The following is a 20859-nucleotide window of genomic DNA, read 5'->3' on the forward strand; positions in this document are numbered from 1 at the left end:
GCCTCTGCCCACTCACTGAGCCTTGCACACTCCCGAGCAGAAACACACCAAACCACATGGTGCGGGAAGGCAGGGTCGGGCAGCGGAATGGGGAAAGTGCCATGTGGGAGCCAAGCAGATCTGAGTGCAAACCGGCCTCCGCCTGCCATGAGGTGTCAGGGGAGGTGCCTCACCCTGCGGAGGCCCCGTGACTTCGCTTTGTCCTGTGTGATGTGAGAGCACAAATATTTACAAATGTTCTGTGGAAAGGACACGGGCATTCCTAAGTGCTCATTGCTGAGTCCTCGTGTGCTTAGTAAAGAAGCGGGCAACGTCTGCTGGGCGCCAGGCCCTGTGCTCAGACAGGCATTCATTTTCAGGTGGACTTTACACCACCTGCTACCGACGTGGAGAGGGAGACTAAATGAGGCTACATTATTGCTCAGCATCTCATAATTAGTAACTGTGGAAACTGCTCATACCCAGGTCTCCTCACTCCAAATCCGGTGCGCTTTCCCCAGACCAGACTGGGGGATAGAGCCAGGGCTCACTAAGCATAGGAACAGATGGTGACACCGGAGTAGATTTGGGAACATCAGGCCTGGCTTTGTACGTGAGCAGCATAAGCAACCTGGGATGTGATTTCAGGGGTGCCCGAGATTTCACATTACTAGACTTTGCCTGATTGGAATTGCATTCTGTCTCCTCCTCCCACCTGCTCATTATCTTAGAAATGTTACACAGCAAGGGCTTTTTAGTCATTTACTTCTCAGTGCAAACGAATTTCCTAGATCAGCACTACAAGCTGGTTTTTGGTAGTTAAGAGTTTACGAGGCCGTTGAAACCGGTTTGGCTCAGTGGTAGAGCGTCGGTCTGCGGACTGAAAGGTCCCGGTTCAATTCCGGTCAAGGGCATGTACATTGGTTGCGGGCACATCCCCGGTAGGGGGTGTGCAAGAGGCAGCTGATCAATGTTTCTCTCTTCGACGTTTCTAGCTCTCTATCTGTCTCCCTTCCTCTCTGTAAAAAATCAATAAAATATATTTTTTTAAAAAAAAAAAGTTTACGAGGCCTTGGCCCTGGTAGTCTGGGAGAACCCTAACTAATCTACCTCTTTCACAGCCGCAGTTTCTCCCTACCTGATACTCATCACAATTTTAGGCATAAATCTGGTTTCAGATATGTAGCCCCAAATACTAAAAATGAAACTGTCCCTTTTTTCATCAATATTTATAGCTGTGCTGTATACTTCTCAACCTTTACTATATTATTATTTATTAGCACAAGAAAATTGAGGCAAAATATTCCTCATTTATAAGCCAAATTATTCAAACTTTCCCTATAAAGTTTCATGTAAAACTGTTGAGGGAAGAAGGAGAAAATCCGTGTTGGAGAGGCCTGAGTGTGGCCAGGAGGGGGCAGTAAGCGAGGTCCAAATGGTCCAAATGGGCAAGGATTCATATTCTCTTATTATTATTATTGTTTAAAGTATTACATGTCTCCTTTTTCCCTGATTGACCCAATCCCCCTCCCCCGGCACTCTCCCCGAGGACCAGTCCCCACCGCCCCAGAGTCCGTGTCCATTGGTCATGCTAATATTCATGCATACAAGTCCTTTGGTTGTTTTCTTACCACCACCACCCCCACTTTCTCTCTGAGGATTCTTATTCTTAAATAGCCAGGGCCTAATGTGCCTTTTTAAATGAAAATTTGGTTATGCTTATTTCCTGAACTAATGACATTACTGAACGATGTTTTCAAAATCAGGAAACTGTCTGGGGGAGGCAACCGGCAAGATGTCCCCCAACGCAGCAATGACTCTGCAGCCAGCATGTATTCCAGGAGACAAGCCTGCGTCAATTCTGCGTTTTTCTCCTAATTCCATTTTTCTGTTCTCCTCCTTGCAGTTCACTGCCAGGGCACAGCAGTAAAAGAGCAAACACGCATCACGCGGTCTGCAGGCCTGAGAGAAGGGCCCTTCCCCAAGGAGGCGTGGCCAGCCAGCCAGCCTGGGTGGAGAGCCTGGGGTTTTACTTCTGACTTAACAGCCATCTCACTGACAATCTTGACCTTGAACTGGAGATTAGAGATACACAGAGTGGCTGTCTTTGAAGGACCCCGGCTTCCTCTCCCAGTCGTGTCTGCTCTGTTGCTGGCATTTCGGCTTTCACTTCGCAGTGGGGACCTGGCCTTTACTGCCTCCTCAAAGAGCTTTTCTTCAGTTTGGATACATTTAGAATATTCATTTTATCCCGATGTCCTGTTCCATATTGTGAGACTTTTTAGTCTTTCCATAATTCTGAACTTTTGACAATCTGGGTTCTATTTACATCGAGTGTTTCTCCGGGTGTGGCCCCTGGACCAGAAGCTTCCGCACCATCTGAGGCTTTGGTCTAATGCACGTTCTTGGCTCCCACCCCAGTCCCCCTGACTCACACGTGTCAGTGTTTAGGAGCCGTTACTATAGATCCTTATCCTTCCCTGGGAGCCAGAGTCGGGCACTTAGAGAAGCTACGCTCCTTCCCACCCATTGGCACAATGGAACTCAGCTTCCAAAGGTTCTCAGCATGCACACACCCTTCCAGGGGCAGCCCCTCACAGAGCTGACGTGTGTTCACGGGGGATGCACTACGTGCTGGCTGACAGGCACTAGGATTGGAGCATCTTTCAGATGGACCGAGAGATGCCTGCTTTCATTCTTCCATTCAATATGGAGGAACAAAGCGTGTCTCCTTAGAAATAAAGTTGCATATTTCTGAGACTTATAATGCCTGGATAACAACAAGCCCCTCTCCTGGCTTACGTATAATTATCGTCTAGTTCACTAATCTCTAGAAAGCATTCCCAGAGCTGGTCTCCATCCCCACGGGTGGAGTGTACGGTGAGAAGCAGTGCACAGTGCTTCTGCATGGACACCCCAGGCAGCTTCCCTCCACGCAGCCTTTAAGCTGGTGCTGCCCGGGGCTCTGGCCTGAGGGGTGCCCGCCTGCCTCCTCAGGGCACCACGAGAAGGCACGGCCCTGCGGGAGTGCACTTACCGCACTGGTCTGTATGGACTCGTTCTCGGGTTTGGCTTTTATATCAACAACTCCATCAGCGTGGCGAAAGGAGCAGTCAGCAAGGACGTCATAAAATGACAGCTTTTGGGCATTTAAGCCATATTTCTGCAACCACTTCTTAGAGTCCCACATGTCTTCTGGATTTGGTTCACTTCCAACAGATGCTGTTCCTGACTCTATTTTTGGAATCACAGTTCATTAGCCATTCAGATTATACCCCCATATTTCACCCCCATTCATATTTCACCCCCACCATAACATTCCCCATGCTCAAACATGTTCTTTGTGGGACCCCACTCACTTCAGGAAGCATGCTTTCAAAGCAGGGATGGCAAAGAGTCCGTTCACAAGGCTAGAAGGCGGGGGCCTGCTACTCTTCATCTTCCTCTCTACCTAAGTTGGTTGGCCCCATGCACAGGTGGAGATGGCCAGCAGACCAGGGCGGTGTGTTTGGGAGAGCATTAAACTTGGGGTCAGAAGCTCTGAATTCGAGGCCCTCCTCCATCACTTTCTAGCTTGGGCAATGCCCACACTTGGGCAAATGGCCCCAGTTAATCTCTCTGAGCTTCAGCAGAACCTTCCCCTGCAGGTGGAAGACAGCATCCACCTCACCTTCCTGGGTGTGTTGAAGTGACTCAAGGAGACAAGTCGTGTGGAAGAGCTTTGTAATGAGCGGGGAAAGGAGGAGCATGTAACCTGCATTGAGGCGGAAGTCAGTCAACCCCAGAAGACGTGTGGGCTGCCTTCCAGGAGCACCCGCGGACTGGGTGGGTTTATGCCGATTCAGAGTCTGGCCCTCAATCCTGCAGGCTCAGCAACTTATGTGTCAGCACTTGGAGCGGATCTATGACCACTCACCTTCGTCAGATTCACAGGGTAAAGCATAATCCAGAAGGTCAATTGCCTAAATATCCCCAGCCTTAGGCACATGACCTTGGTGTTTTCCAAAGTTACCTATACTCTTTAAGTGTGTGTGTGGGGGGAGGGGGGGGGAGGGGGAGGTATTATGCTACTGATACCGTTATAATTTACCTAGTTATTAACAACAGAAAAGGACAAAGGGAAAGCTAAATATAGGCATGCCATTTGCGCAGCTCTACCAGGAAGCTACAATCTAATACTCCCCAGGAGCCCTCAGTCCATTCCCCACTGGGCAGAACAGACGCATGCCCAGTAAGTCTGGGTGAAACAGGGAAGATACTTGATTGTCAGTAACATGGAAACATGTCATTGGCAGAGTAGGCGTGGCCACTGCAAGCACATGAAGATTTGAGATTTTTTTTTTTTTATGTTTGTGCCAAACTTACTTTTTATTTTTATTTATTTTTTTAATATATTTTATTGATTTTTTTGCCCCCCTCCCTCCCATACATACCCTCCCTCCCCAGAGTTTTATGTCAATTGGTTGTACTTATATGCATGTATACAAGTCCTTCGGTTCATCTATTATCTCCCCCAGATCTCCCTACCTGCTGTAATTTGACAGTCTGCTTATTGCTTTACTGTCTCTATATCTATCTTTTGGTTCATTAGTTTATAATATTCTTTATTATCCATAAATGAGTGAGGTCATGTGGTGTTTCTCTTTCATTGATTGGCTTATTTCACTCAGCATGATGTTCTCCAATTCCATCCAGGTTGCTGCAAATGATGAGAATTCCTTCTTTTTTATGGCAGCATAGTATTCCATTGTGTAGATGTACCATGGTTTTTTGATCCAATCATCTGCCGACGGGCACCTAGGCTGTTTCCAAATTCTGGCTATTGTAGATTGTGCTGCTATGAACATAGGGGTGCGTATATCCTTTGATTGGTATTTCTAGTTTCTTGGGATATATTCCTAGGAGTGGGATTACTGGGTCAAATGGGAGTTCCATTTTCAGTTTTTTGAGGAAACTCCACACTGTTCTCCACAGTGGTTGCACCAGTCTGCATTCCCACCAGCAGTGCACGAGGGTTCCTTTTTCTCCGCAACCTCGCCAACACTTGTTGTTTGTTGATTTGTTGATGTTGGCCGTTCTGACAGGTGTGAGATGGTACCGCATTGTTGTTTTGATTTGCATCTCAAGATTTGAGATATTTAATCCCCTAAACCAGTGGTTGGCAAACTCATTAGTCAACAGAGCCAAATACCAACAGTACAATGATTGAAATTTCTTTGAGAGCCACATTTTTTAAACTTAACTTCTTCTAATGCCATTTCTTCAAAATAGACTCGCTCAAGCCATGGTATTTTGTGAAAGAGCCACACTCAAGGGGCCAAAGAGTTGCATGTGGCTCAAGAGCCACAGTTTGCAGACCACAGCCCTAAACAAAGGAGTTTGCTCTCTTGCGCTCTGGGTGGGTTCTTGGCCCCTGGCTCTCTTGGTCGCTCTCATGCTCCTGCGCTCCTGCATTTGCTCACAGGGCCCACAGCCATGCGGGCCCTACACCATGGACTGAGAGACTGCCACCAGCCTGATGCTGGGCCTGACGCAGCTCCACCTGGAAAGGAAGCTTGGCACACTGGCTTTGCTCCTAGCTCTTCTGAGTCCCCAGCTGCACTTCTTCCGGGACTGGGTTAAGGGCAATGGGACTTTGGAAACCCAGGAATGTTATTCCACACAAATAAAAATCCCTCGTGCTCCCCTGTGAGTCTCAGAAAATTCTTTTTCTCAAGATATCATAAAGACTCAGTGGGGAAAGGGACACCCACTTCCACTGATAACACCACCTGAGCAGAAAAACCATGACAGAAAAGTGTTTATCTGGTGGCACAAAACTCCCTGCTGCCACCTGAGGGAGACGGGTACCTGGAGCGGGCACAGAGGAGAGGAGCAGTCTGAAGCCGAGGAGGCACGGGTCTGGACTGGCTGGCGCTGGCCGTGAGAGCTGGCCCTGCGCCTCTCCTTCCAGCCGGGCTCAGTGGGAGCACATTGCTGGGGTGAAGCTGACCATGTGGGGAGAATTTACAAAACCTGGGGATCAGCAGGACGTACAAATCCGGGCTATTTTATTCCAAAGTGCAGATTGTAAGTATGCACCTGCATGCCACCAGAAGGCAGGCAGAAAGGGCGGAGATTTTAGCCCTGGGACCAGCAGAGCCCTGGGAGGACCAGAGGGGGTGGGCAGAGGTGGGTTTCAGGCCTACAGAGTCCATTTCCACTCGGATCAGTGATTCTAGCCCTGAACACTGGAATCCTCTGAGGAGTTCTAAAAATACTCCCGGGACCCACCCAGGCAGAAGCATCAGATTCTGTTCTAATTGGTCTAAACCCTGGGGTTTCTCAAGCTCCCCGGTGACTGCACTGTGCAGCCTGGCTTCGCGCCTGGCCTGAGGTGGGAAGAGCTTTAACCTGTGATCTGCAGATCCCCTCCACCATGCTTCAGCAGACACAGATCCAAGGCAGATCATACTTTTCACTTAAAAGTAGCGTGCACTATTAGGGACACAATAATATTACCCATTCTCACCATTCCTCAGGTGAAGGGGTTATGTAATTAGAATAAGATTTGAGGACATAAAACACTTCAGAGCCAGTTGTTTCTCAATAACACCTGAAGGATCTGTCCACTCGTCCTGCATATGAGCCGTGTCCTCAGATTTTCATAAAGACTTTTACATAACTGAAATCTACTGGAGCTGGGACATCGCAAAGAACCCTGCTTTTGACTTTTGCACTTTAACCATCACTGGGCTCACCCAGGAGCTCTAGCCAGAGGCTTCGGGGCCTCTGATCCCAGGTTCCCGTGTGCTCACCTGCGTAACAGGGACACAGCCCATCCCAGGTTCCCGTGTGCTCACCTGCGTCTCAGGGACAGCCCATCCCAGGTTCCCGTGTGCTCACCTGCGTCACAGGGATGCAGCACAAAGAGGACAGAGCTGTTGACTCAGTGGGGTCAGCTTCCTTGGAAACCCTTCTGGTGGCTGTTTTTCCTCCACTTAGAATATACTTGTTAATTCTATCCTAAGCCTTTATCTTTTCATTATTCCTGCTTCATTATTCACCTCCCTTCTTTCTAATCAATAGGTGCAGCAGGAAATAAATAAACTTTTCATTCAGTTATTTCCATATCATATCCTTCAGCTCTGTTTTATTTTAAACTTGACTTCTTTTAAAAAACAAGAGTCTGTTATTAATGATAACACCTGCTTACCATAAAAGAATTACATAAAAACGCATCATATCAATTTTAACAAATGGTTTTAAAGGCTCAGGGAACCTAGAGGTGATTTCCAGCTGAAAGAAAGAAAGAAAGAAAGAAAGACATTCCTGGTAGCCAGGAAGAATGTTTAAACCCCACAAGGTTGAGAGGAAATCACTGTGGATCACAATCCCAAGCAAAGGGTTTTGAAAGACACATTTTTTTTTTTATGTTGTTATAATATATTTTTGAAGATAATTTTCTTCAGCTAATATTTTTGGGATACAAGAAGAAATTTCCTTTTGTTGTTCTCGCCATTTGAGTATATTCTCTGCCAGTTCTTCTGTCTCAGTCACCAAAATATCCATCTTGGCTAAAGCCTTGCTCATTTTCTTTAGATTTGTGAAAGACACATTTTAATGTGCCTATTTCTAAAATGGCTTACTAATTCTATTTGTGATAGGTCTATTCAGATTTTCAATTTCTTCTTGCATAAGTTTTGGTTATTTATATGTTTCTAGGAATGTGTCCATTTTATCTATGAAGGCATACACCAAGGTGTCCGAACAGCTCAGCACCCCAGGAGTGACCACACCCTCCTCCTTCACGTTATTAACAGCCGTGTGAAGGTATACTAAATGCAATAAATGACACACATTCAAAATGTACAAATTGACAATTTTTGACTTATATGTTGTTAGGTTTATGCCTATAATCTTGCTACTTGTTTTCTTTTTTTCTTTTTTAATGTATTTTATTGATTTTTTTTACAGAAAGGAAGGGAGAGAGATAGAGAGCTAGAAACGTCGATGAGAGAGAAACATCAACCAGCTGCCTCTTGCACACCCCCCACCGGGAATGTGCCCGCAACCAAGGCACATGCCCTTGACCAGAATCGAACCCAGGACCTTTCAGTCCGCAGATCGATGCTCTACCACTGAGCCAAACCGGTTTCGGCTTGCTACTTGTTTTCTATTAGTCTGACCTGACCTTGTTCTATTTTTTTTTTTTCCTGAAAGCTTTTGCATTGAGTATTTTTAATTCCATTTTACCTCCTTTGTTGGCTTGTTTTGTCAGTGGTTATTTTAGGTTTATGGGATAGATATCTTTAATGTATTATAGTCTAATTTCAATTGCTCTTAGACCACTTACTGCAAGGTACAAGAGCCTTGTAATAGCGTATTCCCATTTCTCCCCTCCTGAGCATTTTTTTTTTTTTTGAAATTCAGTGGTTTGTTGTTGTTTTTAATTGTGGTAAAATATATACAACCCAAACTTAACCATTTTTAGGTGTGCAATTCAGTGGCATTAAGTACATTCACATTGTTGTGCAATTATCACCACCATCAAACTCCAGAACTCTTCCAGTGTCCCAAATGGAAATCTGCAGCCATTAAACAATAACTCCTCATTCCGCATCCCCCAGACCCTGGCAACCTCTATTCTACTTTCAGTGTCTGAAAATTTTATTATAAATTTACCTCATATAAGAGGAATCACATAATATTTGTCATTTTTGTGTCTGGCTTATTTCACTTAGCATAATATCTTCAAGGTTTATCCATGTTGTATGTGTCAGAATTTCCTTCATTTTTAAAGCAGATTCTGTTGTGAGTAAATATACATTTTGTTTTTCCAGTTGTCTGTCAGTGGACATATGGATTGGTTATCTTTGGAACTTATGGATAATGCTGCTATTCTCCTCGCTTTTATGCTATTATTGTCATACATTTTACTTACACATCTGTTATAGACACACTATTTTTGTTCCTAGAGTACATTGTCTTAAAGATAACTAAATAGAAAAATATCACATATTTATCCATGTAGCTCTTTCTGGTGTTCCTACTACTTTGCATAGCTCCACATTTCCGTTTATTTTTCTTTCCTCCTGCCTGAGATTGCTGCCAGCATTCCTGCAGTGCAGTGCATGTGTGCGGATAATAAGTCCTTCAGCTTTTGTATGTCTTAAAAAGTCTTTTTTTTCTCTTTGTTTTTGACGTACATTTTCATGGGACTTAGAATTCGAGATTGAAAATTTAGAGGACTGAATGAATGATGTGGCCCCACTGTCCTTTCACTCCCAGCAAGAAATCTGCCGTCATGCTTATCTCTGCTCCTTTGTACACAGGACTTTTTTCTCACTCCAAAACCCTGGCCCCTCTGAATTCTCTTCTCAACTAGACTGTGATCTTGTCTTTGCATTGCCCCGTTTCAGCAAAAATCCTGCTAAGTCAATTTAGCCAGAATCCCCCCCATACCCTCAGGTGACCTCTGATCACTGTGGCCTGCCCACAGCGGGAACCCCGGCAGGTGGGTTTCTCCAGAAATCACCCCCTCCCCGCCATTCCTGATCTTTCCTCTCAGTAGTTTCTGTCTAATGACCAACCCCCAACTCTGCTCCATGGCTATAAATCTCGACTTTTCCATGTTGTGTTCATAACTGAGCCTAGTTTGTATCATCTTGTTCCCTATTGCAATAGTTCCTCAATAGAATCTGTTTTTTATTTAGTAATCTTCATATGCACAAAACACACACACACGTTCACACACACGTGCACAACCACACACAAACATGCATGCACACGTGTACACGTGCACATGGACACATGCCCCACAGCTCCAGATGTTCCCCACAGGTTGGGCTCAGGAGCGCTTCTTAGGGAAAAACGTGGGAGCAGCCCCACCCCAAACAGCAGCAGCTCTGACTTTCACAGGAGGGACCGTGAGCAGTACCCACCGTTCTCCGTTGTAGTCACATCGGACTCGGAGGGCTGGGCCACCAGACTCTGGATCTGGGCCAGCGTGCTGTAGGCTTCCTCCAACTCCCTCCAAATGAGAAACACGTCCTCTCGGACCCCGGCTCCTGGGAGGAAAACACAGTGTGAGTAGGTGGCCGTGGCTGGCAGTCCAAGCAGGCCTGGCACACCCCAGCCAGTTTTCTAGAACATTTTGAGCATCAAATTCCATGTGCCAAGCAGCACATAAACAGACTCATAGATACAAAGAACAGTCTGATGGTTGTCAAGGGTAGAGGGTACAGGGACTAGGTGAAAAGGTGAAAGGATTGAGAAGTACAGGTTGGTACTTACAAAATAGTCATGGGAATGTAAAGTACAGCATAGAAATTACAGTCAATAATGTTGTAATAATTACATATGGTGGCATGTGGGTACTGAGGGAACACTTTGCAAAGTATATGACTGTCTAACCAATATGCCAAACACCTGAAACTAATACAAAGTAATACTGAATATAAACTGTAATTGAGAAAATACAAATAAAAATTTTTAAAAAGAAGTACTGAGAGAGGAATCCAAGATGGCTGCTCGGGTAGGCAACTAGCCGCAGCCGCACACAACAATTTTAATAAAATACAACTAAAATATAAAATGGACATTACCCAGAACTACAGGAAAGTCGACTGACTGGAAATCCTACAACAAGAAGCAAGGAGAAAACCAGAAGGAAGCACGGAGGAGCTGTAAAAGCCTAAGGTACGGAGACACGCGGCGCACGCGAAGAGGACGGAGCCGGAGAGGAGGGAGGCCGAGTGCCTGGCGGGCGTTCCCAAGCGGGAAGGAGAGAAAACTCCGACTGTGCTGGGCCCCTGACTGCTCTGAACCCCAGTTCTGGGCCAGACCCCGGGGACTCAGGCTCAGCCATAGGGAGCTGGGCTGTAAGGCGGTACCCGGGGTAGCGGAGAAAGGAGGTCCCGGAGGCGCACTCACTGCCCCCAGAGAAGGGACGGCCGGCTGTGCCGCGGGATTGCCCTGACGGGAAGGAGACTGGGGCTCCAGACTGCTCTGAACGCCACCTCCAACTCCACTTCCAACTGAACTGAACCCCAATACCGGGCTCATTGGGAGAGAGCATAGACTGTTTGGCAGCAGGCGAAAATCGAGGGCACCTTTCTCTCAGAGGCGCCGGCAGCGAGCACTGAAGGACCCGCAGAGGGCAGGGCTGACGGAAGCCAAAGCTGCAGGCTCCACCCTGAAACCCCGTCCCGTCTGTAACTGCGAAATGCGACAAGAAAATAGATCACAAACGAGAGAAATGGAGGACAAAAAGCGTCTGGATATAGAGTTCAAATCTACGCTTATAAGGTTTTTCAAGAATTTCCTAGAAAAGATGGATAAGGCCTATGAGGATATGAAAAGAGATCAACTAGAATTAATAAGGAGTCAACAAGAAATGATAAGGGATCAACAAGAAATAAAGAATACATTGTCTGAAATAAAAAATATTCTACAGAGTCCTAAAAACAGAAGGGAAGATCGCAAGAATCAAGTCAAAGATTTGGAACATAAAGAGCCAGAAGACACTCCTCCACAGAAGCTAGAAGGCAAGAGAATCCAGAAAATTGAAGATAATGTAAGAAACCTCTGGGACAACTTCAAGCGAACCAACATCAGAATTATGGGGGTTCCAGAAGATGAGACAGAGCAAGATATCGAAAACATACTGAAAGAAATAGTGACAGAAAACTTCCCCCACCTGGTGAAAGAATTTGACTTACAAGTCCAGGAAGCGCACAGAACTCCAAACAAAAGGAATCCAAAGAGGACCACACCGAGACACATCATTATTAAAATTCCAAGAGCAAAAGATAAAGAGAGAATATTAAAAGAAGCAAGAGCAAAGAAGGTAGTAACTTATAAAGGAGCACCTATACGATTGTCAGCTGACTTCTCAACAGAAACCATGCAGGCCAGAAGGGAATGGCAAGAAATATTCAAGGTGATGAATAGCAAGAACCTACAGCCAAAAATAAGCTACCCAGCAAAGCTATCACTCAGAATCGAAGGCCAGATAAAGAGCTTCACTAATAAAAAAAAGCTAAAGGAGTTCATCACCACCAAACCAGAATTATATGAATTGCTGAAGGGGGTTCTTTCAGAAGAGAAAGTAAACAAAGATAAAAATTATGAACAACAAATACGTAATTATCAACAAGTGAATCTAAAAACCAAGGAAATTTAAAAAATCTGATGAACAATATTAACTGTTGAATATAATAGAATCAGAGGTATGGAAGGGGAGTGAACTGACGATTCTTGGGGAAAAGGGGAGAGGGGGGTGTGGGAAGAGACTGAACATAAACTGTGCACCTATGGATGAGGACAATGGGGAGAGGGGAAAGGGCAGAGGGTGGGGTGGGAACCTGGTGGAGGAGAGCAATGGTGGGGGCGGGGGGGGAAGGAACATTTGTAATAATATGAAAAATAAAAACTTATTAAAAACAAAAAAAAATAAAAATAAAAAAAAAATAAATAAATAAAAAGAAGTACTAACTGGTAGTTATAGGACAGTCACGGGTAGGTACTAGTAAAGTAAGCATAGGGAATATAGTCAATAATATTGTAACAACTATGTATGGTATCAGATGGGTACTAGATTTACTAGCATAATCACTACATAAGTTATATAAATGTCTAATCATCGCACTGTACATCCAAAACTAAATATTGTACAACAAATGTAACTGGCACTACTCAAGGCACTGTGGGCTACAGGGGAGCCTGGCCCTGAGCTGCATTAAATAGTTGTATAGACAAGAATTCAGCAGTTATATTGCTTAACAGGTTCTCACTCCAGAGGGTGGTCCTCAGCACCCCTGTCAGAACCCCTCAATCTGCTTATCAAAGTACAGAGTCCTAACCCCTTCCCCAGGTGCATTCTGAGGGTGGGGCACCAGGAAATTAAAAGCATCCCAGTGATTCTTTTGCAACAAAAGTTTGGGGCATTTTAGTCTAATAAATGAGAAAGGCATCTAAACAAGTTACTCCTATCAAAAACATTCTCGGAGGGAAATAAAGTTTGATGATTTCCAGAAACAATATCCTGGTGTCCCTATTACTGCCCTGACATCCAACCTTCTGGAGACCATGCCCGCCTCACTGATCTGGTTCATAGCATCCTACTACTTAGAGCACTGTTTACTTTAGATGTATTTTATAATGGCTGCTACAAGCTGATATATAAAAGAGAACGAGGGGGAAACTAACATTTACCACGTACCAGCCAACATGTTGGGCACTGAAATATATTAACTCATTCACTCTCACAACAATCACAGCTAGGGATTATCGCCCCATTTACAGATAAGCAAACTGTGGTTCAGGGAAATTAGGAGCTTGCCCAGGGCCGCACAATTGCTAAGTAAGCAGAAGCATAATGGGCACTCTAAGAGTGTGGGGTTCCCGCAACAGGAACCACGTCTTTTGTTCCTTTTGAATCTCCTCAACCTGAGTGAGACTGTAAAGCACATGAATGGAATTTAATAAATGCCTGTTAACCAACCAGATGATTATCTCATGGCAGAAAAAAATAAAAGGGAAAACATTCAGAGCACCCTTTGTCAGAAGGAGCAGGACGTGGTGGTCAGTAACCTCCTAGGCCATGCCAACTGTGATGTGGCAGCAGCTTTGGAAGTCTGGCTGCTCCAGCTCCACCCACCGAGTTAAACTGAGTCCTGGGAGAAGGAGGTGCCCGCCCTCCGAGAGAGACTCCTGTGTCAGAAAGCTGTAAACAGGCACCTCCCGAGCTTCTAGATTAAATTAGAGACGAGGAGTGAGCAGCAATGCCACGGCCAGTGATGAGCCAGGAAACTCTAGCTGACTAGAGGTGCCAGTGTCTACCAGCAGCCCAGCTGGGTCACACCTCCTCTTCAAGCATAACAGCCTGAGCATGTTACAGAGAATAAATCAGCCTTCACAATATTCAGTTTAAGTTCATGCATTTTTCTCCACCATCACAAAAAAAGTGCAGCTTTCAAAGAGAGTCAACCACATTTTTACAGCTACACCACTTTCGGACTTAATAATACGAGTGGAAAAGGGCAGCTTTTCTGCTGTTGTTTTGCCAGGAGATAACTCAGAAAAACTGCCTTTTTCCTATTACCTGATCCTCCTTTCATTTATTCATTGCTAGGTCTTTCTCGTGAGCACACGGAACCCTACCTGCTGATTTTGCTCCGTTAGCAGGGGCTGGCCAGCATGCGGTGCTGGGAGGGGCTCGGTGGGAAGGGGGTGATAGATCGATCAGTGATGCCTGAATGGGTGGGATGAGCCTAGACATGAAAGTGCTGTGCTGCCCAACCCTATCTCCTGGAACTAGGAGAGGGTTTTGAGCTACTAGTTTTATTGGTTAAACCTATGAAAAATATGTAAACATACTGAAGTTAAAGCTGTGGCCCAGTTGTCTGCAGTTTGTCTCCTTCTGTTCCTCCCCCTCAGTATCTATGTATATAAAAGCATAATATGCAAATAAACCGGATGGCGGAATGACTGGTTGCTATGACATGCACTGACCACCAGGGGGCAGACACTCAATGCAGGAGCTGCCCTCAACTAGCAAGCCCTGAATACATGATTGGGGGATGGGGAACCAGGGGTGAGTGGCAGCGGACGCAAGCGGCACCAGGCTAAAGCAGGTGCGAGCAAGTGGGGCCCCCAATCACCCCACTGGTTGCCCCACACACAGAAGGCCAGCAGTGTCAGCAGCAGGGACCGGGGCCGGCTGCAAGCAGCCAGGAAAGATGGTCCCTGATCACAGGCCAGGCCTAGGGACCTTACCTGTGCATGAATTTCGTGTGCTGGGCCTCTAGTAAAGTATAAAGCTCTGGCCTGAAAGGGGAGCTCAGAGCTCTGACGGGGGTCATCAGCCTGGGTGCTCATCCTACCACGGAGTCCCTGAGTTTCAATTGTGAGGAGCCTGACACTAGGCATCTAAAGCAGGTCCATGTTAGCTTTCCCAGTAGTCCAGATCCTGGGCTGGCTACATCAGTGTTGACCTAATCTCTTTTTATAGCCGATGCAAGGCCCTCATTGAAAATTTTATTATTTCGGTTTAATTAAATTTTCTAGCATAAAGCAGGAAGAAAGAACCAGACTAAAAGATGAGATTTGCCTTAAACCCAAAAGATCAAAAGCCTCTCCTTCCCCAGAGAAAGTCCCCAAACCACTCAACAGATCCCTCTCTCCAGGCCCACGGGCTTCACCAGCTCAGGGGCAGCTCCCCAAAGGATGGGGACTTACCTCTCACAGACACAGTCCCCGGGGAAGCACCGCAGTTAACGGGCCTTCCCAAGGCAGCAATGACCCAGGGCCACCAGGACAATCCACCCACCCTGACAGCTTCTGAGGCATGCCCAACTTACAAAGATCCCGGCACGTCAAGCCTCTCCGAGCCCCTCTGACAACAGGGAAGCGGAAAGTCCTTCCAGAAAGGGCCTGCCGTAGACCGCTCCTCACCGGGAGAGCAGGTGCCCCGTCCCAGCTCCAGAGAGGTCCCAGCAGCCCACTCCTAGTATCAACCTGAACACGGTCTTCCTCCCATCTGGACACAATTTAACAATTCAGTATCCACTCCCTGGCTCCAAGTTCCAGTGCCCACCCCTCGTTATGCATGCAGATAAGCTGGTAGTTTAGCTGCTAGCTTTACCCAGTGGCCAGATAAGTTTCTATTGGACGAGTACAAAAATGTTTACATAAATGTTAAAGGCATGCTTTAAAATTTAATACCATTGCATTTTGAAATTTTTTATTTCATGTTCTTACAAGCTATCAATAATATCTCTTTAAAGAATTCTCGTGATTGGTCGCAGCCTTAGAAATGAGAATTCTCATGATCCATCCGCAATGTGTTAATGTATTTAACGCCAATGAGATGTACACTTAGAAATGATTAAGACAGTCAATTTTATGTTATGCATTTTTTACTACAACTTCTAAAAATATTTATCTTATCAAGAGTTTCTTTTTGCACTGGTGTACAGCATGGGGTGATGGTAAGTTATCCTCTGAAAGTCAGTTTCAGCATTAAACTTCTTTAAATGGCCAGGTGATTTCTCTGAGCAACCATTCCCCAGCCCCTCACTTGATAGTCTCGCTTTTCTATGCAATAGTTGGCAAATTAGCTCCTGGGGGTACCCTCCCTCCCCACACTGGAGGGGCACCTGAGGAAACTGGCACCGATGAATGCTTGCGACAGCTGGTGGGGGCACGGGGAGAGGGAACGGATCAGGAGAAGACGGAAGAACTGTCTCTGAGGCAGTTCACTGAGGGGGAAAACCACAAAATTTCCAAACAAAGAGTCAAGGACGTGGGGCCGTTTTTGAGTGGAGAGGTGGACTTGGAATGTTGGCTTTTCTGGGACATGGTGATGGACAGAGACGACAAGGTCCGTATCTAGGGTCTGGGAATCTCTCCCCAAATTCAGAACATGTGGTCACTGAATTGGCATTCGAGTGGCAGACCACGCTCTGAGCATTTTATTCTAAGAGAAATGTTTTAATTAATTTAATTTGTATGCATTGCAGGGTTGAGATGACACTTGCAGAAAATGTGAGCTATGCAGCCAGAATGCTTCCCTTTTACACAGACTTCCAAGGAGTACAGAGGCAACATTAAGCCCGTGGCCAGTAACTGGCCTGCCTTGGGGGCTGGGACATCCGGTCTTCGCCCGGACAGACTCACTGCCCGCGAGGCCTCACCTGGTCAGTGATTTTCAATAGGCATGGTATACATTCCAAATTAATGTTTTCTTAGGTTAGCATCAACTTTGCTTATCAATGGGCATTTTTTTCGATTTCTTGGAGTTGTCTACTTCACCATCAGAACAAAGGTGTAGGCTATAAACTCAAGCAGTGTCCACCTGAGTGTACAGGGAACACTCCTGCTCTGCTTGGGCACTAAGAATGTGAATTCACAAAGCCTGTCACTGACACACACTTTGTGGCCCCACCCGCTGCCTTAGTCTCCACCGGACCCCTGGCTGCCCTCCCCCCCTTCCCGCCGACACACTGCCTCCAGTGAAGTCCCAGTGCCCTTCTCCTGAGTCCTCTACACCGAGTTACAGGAACAGGAGTGTAGCAGCCGTAACTGCAGCTTCTCCTGACCCAGAGGCCTGCTTGCCTCACACTGAAGACAGACGGGTGGAGGGGGCTGGGCTTGCTCAGCGTCTGACTACCCCACGCCATGTCACCTCACAAAGGACAGGACTCCTCCTGGCGGTGTGCGCCCGGTGTCCGGCACCTTACAGTCCCAGCCCCTGGCTTTCTGAGTAACTGTCTAGTAGTGTCCGAGCCACCACACTGCTTCTCGCTGATTCTGTGACCTCGTTTTCTATGCCTGCTAACTCTCTGATCACAGTCCTTGGATGAGAGGGGGGTTCGTCCAGCCCATGCAGAGGCTCCTGTGTGGCCTTGGCCCCCAACACGGGCAGGTCAATCCCGCACGTGCATCTACAAGCTCCCCGTTCCTGCGAGAAGGCCCCAGAAACGAGAACCGTGGCGTCCGGGCCACGGCTACCCGGGCGGAAGGGCTCTGCCTGCCAAGGACTGTCCTGCACTGACGTGCCCGGGGCCACGTCTCCAGAAGGCGGGCCGCTTCCTTGGGCGATAAACTTCGGACTGGTTGCTACACTGACAGATTCACCATTAGCATCATGAGCTCTGCTTCATACCACATAACTAACCCCAGACCAGTCAGTCAGTCCCCACCCAGCGCTTTATTTCCTGAGGACACAGGATCGCCTGCCATCGATAAGGCACAACGCACACTGTTTCTTTCCTATCCCAGGTACCTGGAGGGGGTTTTCCTTTCAGCTTCCTTGCATTCCTAGTCACCACACTGTCACCATCCTTTAGGGAGGATGCAGGAAATTCCACACACTCCGTTCTCTCTGCAAACGCATGGAACCTGAAACGTGAAGAGATTTGCAACATCAGGTGGGAAAGTGGTGCTCGCGCGTGTCCATTCCGTTTCCCGAGACTGAACTCGCTCTCCCACGCTGCGGGAGAGCCCCTTGCCTGACCCCCCGGGGGGCACCCAGGGAGGTGGGAGAAAATGGAATTGTGGATGTGTAACCGGTCTCTCTTCTCTTCATTATAGTCATTGCTCAGCCAAATGGTATTTCTTGAGCCTGCAGGAATGACACCGTGTATTTATGTTGATTCTTTGTTTCCAGGTTCAGTCATGGCAGCACAGTCTTGACAAGCCACGTCTCTTCATGGCCCACAGTGCCCACAGCCCCTAAGTGGGACCCAGGGCCCTGACGCCGTGAGGGGCAGGAGCAGGGCTGGCTATGGGTTGGGCTCACTCTTGAGGGCCAGAGCAGGGACGGGAGGGCTGTCTACACCTGCCCTCTTCCTCAACACTCGCACTCCCCGGTGCATGGCCTACAAATCAGGAGCTGATGTGCAGAGGTAGATAGTTAAACTGTGAAGTGCTAGAGGTCAGAGTGAACTCACTGGCCCAGAGGAGATGCCCACCTGAGCTAAGAAGAGGACAAGCAAGGTGGCCGTGCCAGTTGCCTTTTTCTATCTCCAATAGCAAAATGGGGCAGTGAGCCCTTAATGTATTTGGCGGGGGGGGGGGGGGGGGGGGGGGGAAGGCACTCAGAATGGAAGACAATTTCTCCCAAGTGCTTAAGAGCAGCCCCAGCAGTGTCCCTCAAAACCCCCAGGAGTCCCGGTCTCCCTCCCTCCTGACAGCAGCTCTGGGGCTGCGACCATGACATCTGCATTTTCATCAAGCCCCCTCGATAGTTCTTAAGCAGGAAGCAGGGCTACCTGCATGTTGCCAGGCTCCCCTGCGTTGTGTGGCATCCGCCTGCAAGGTAAAGCCCAGGCCTCTGATGACGAACACGCTCCCCACACAAACACGACGAGCAACTCAACTGGAGAAGAAACCCTGAGCGGCACTGCACTCGTCTCAGACGGATAACCTGCAAAAGGCCAGGCCCTCTCCTGGTGCCCACTCAAGCAGCCGGCCTTTCTCCCCAGGCCTTCAACTCACACACTACAGGCCCCAGATATGATGAGGCCAGCAGATCACTTCAACTGCCACGGACAGTCCATCACTCACAGCTGCCGCTGTGAAGTGCATGTGTCCACCCTTTCATTCATACGGGGAAGCCTGTGAAGTAACCTATGATGAAGGTAAAGGGGTCCTCAGGGTGGAGTCCTGGTCCCATAAGATCAGCATCCTTTTGAAAAGACACACCAGGGAGCTCACATGCTGTGGATTCCCCACCCCTTCTCTCTCTCTGTTCCTCTCCCTCCCTACCATAAGGACACAGCAAGAAGGCAGCTGTCTGCAAGCCAGAAAGAGAGCTCTCTCCAGAAACTGAATTGTCAAGCACCTTGATCTTGGACTGCAGCGTCCAGCACAGTGAGACATAAATGTCTACTGTTTAGGCCCCAGCCTGTGCTACTCTGCTGTGGCAGGCAGAACTAACATGGTGCCCAAGAGGAGGGGCAGCCCGCCCACACAGGGCCACACAGGGCCATACAGGAAAACACCAGGGCCAGTCAGGAGGCAGAGGAGGCAGAAGAAAGATGGGCAAGAGTCTGTATTGAGGTTCTGCAGGAAGGAATGGGCAAGGCCGAGTAAGCAGGCTTGGGATTGGCTATGTTTGCATCATTTTAGCAAGTTCTTAGGCAGAGTTTTCTGGTATCTGGCTCTGGGGTGAGGAGGAAATATGCATCTGCACTGGGCAGCTTGCACAGGGGTCACTCACTAGCTCCAGGACCAGGCAGCCCTGGGAGAGACAGTCTTTGCAAGGTCAGCAAGGTCCCACAATGTCCAAGCACCCAAAGTACAGAAAAACAAGACAAGACTGCCCTAGCCGGTTTGGCTCAGTGGATAGAGCATTGGCCTGAGATTCCAGTCAAGAGCACATACATCGGTTGCAGGCTCCTAGCCCGGGCCCTGGTCAGGGCTCGAATAGGAGGCAACTAATCAATGTGTTTCTCTAACATTGATGTTTCTCTCTGGCTTTCCCTCTCTCTTCCCCTTCTCTCTAAAAGTCAATGGAAAACTATCCTCGAGTGAGGATTTTTTTTTTTTTTTTTAAAGGCAAGACTAGTACAGGGTGGAGAAGAAAAGGTGCTCGGAGACTCAGATGGCTGGAGAGATGGGAAGAGCACAGTGCGGCCAGTGGTCGGCAAACCATGGCTCGCGAGCCACATGCAGCTCTTTGGAAGGGATCCGCCTCAGCGAACGTACCTCAATCAGATTGAGGACATTTTTAGCGAAGGCCAGCTTAGGAGTACCCTAATTAAGATTATAACAATGTACCTACCTATATAGTTTAAGTTTAAAAAAATAGGCTCTCAAAAGAAATTTCAATCGTTGTAATGTTGACATTTGGCTCTGTTGACTAATGAGTTTGCCAACCTCTGGGGTAGGCCCACGCCCCTGCAGTCCCTCCAGGGCCCATTTCTGCCTACCTGCCGCGGGCCTGCGCACTCAGGTCCTTTAAGAAAGCCACGGTGCCTTCACCCCTGGTGTTGAAGGACACGGTGCAGACAGGACATGGCATCTCCAACACCCTCTGGAGGAGCAGCTGCTTGGACCCCTCGGGAACGTCCCCCACCACAACGTAGTACACGGATTCAATCTGCAAGAAAGCAGTACCAGCAACTCACCTCCTGTCCCAGCAGTGCGCCCCTGCAGGCCCAGCCTCGTCAGGACTCACGGGCAAGGCACTTTCCACAAAACGGCATTTTTTAAAAGGGTGTGGGGGTGGGGAGAGAAGAAGGGAGCACACAGAGGTAGCTTTGTGAGGACATTTGGGGACCAAGGCCAGGAAGTGAGAGATCCAAGGCCTGGTGCCGAGAAGGTCTGTGGGGAGTGGCCACAGCCTCAGGTACCACATGGGAGGAAATGGTTGGCAGGCTGGAGAGGAGC

General features: G+C 47.7%; 1 protein-coding gene across 1 annotated transcript in view; it reads right to left on the minus strand.

Moving 5' to 3' along the window:
- The window catches only part of VWA3B (von Willebrand factor A domain containing 3B), a 119370-nt gene that overhangs the window by 69819 nt on the left and 28692 nt on the right, over positions 1-20859 (minus strand). Inside the window, 4 exon segments of the mRNA XM_084900373.1 lie at positions 3017-3213; positions 9903-10028; positions 17750-17865; positions 20400-20569. Coding sequence (XP_084756499.1) covers positions 3017-3213; positions 9903-10028; positions 17750-17865; positions 20400-20569 — 609 coding nt within the window.

The sequence above is a fragment of the Pipistrellus hanaki genome, assembly GCF_964339955.1.
Source record: "Pipistrellus hanaki genome assembly, chromosome: 12".
NCBI classification, from domain to species: domain Eukaryota; kingdom Metazoa; phylum Chordata; class Mammalia; order Chiroptera; family Vespertilionidae; genus Pipistrellus; species Pipistrellus hanaki.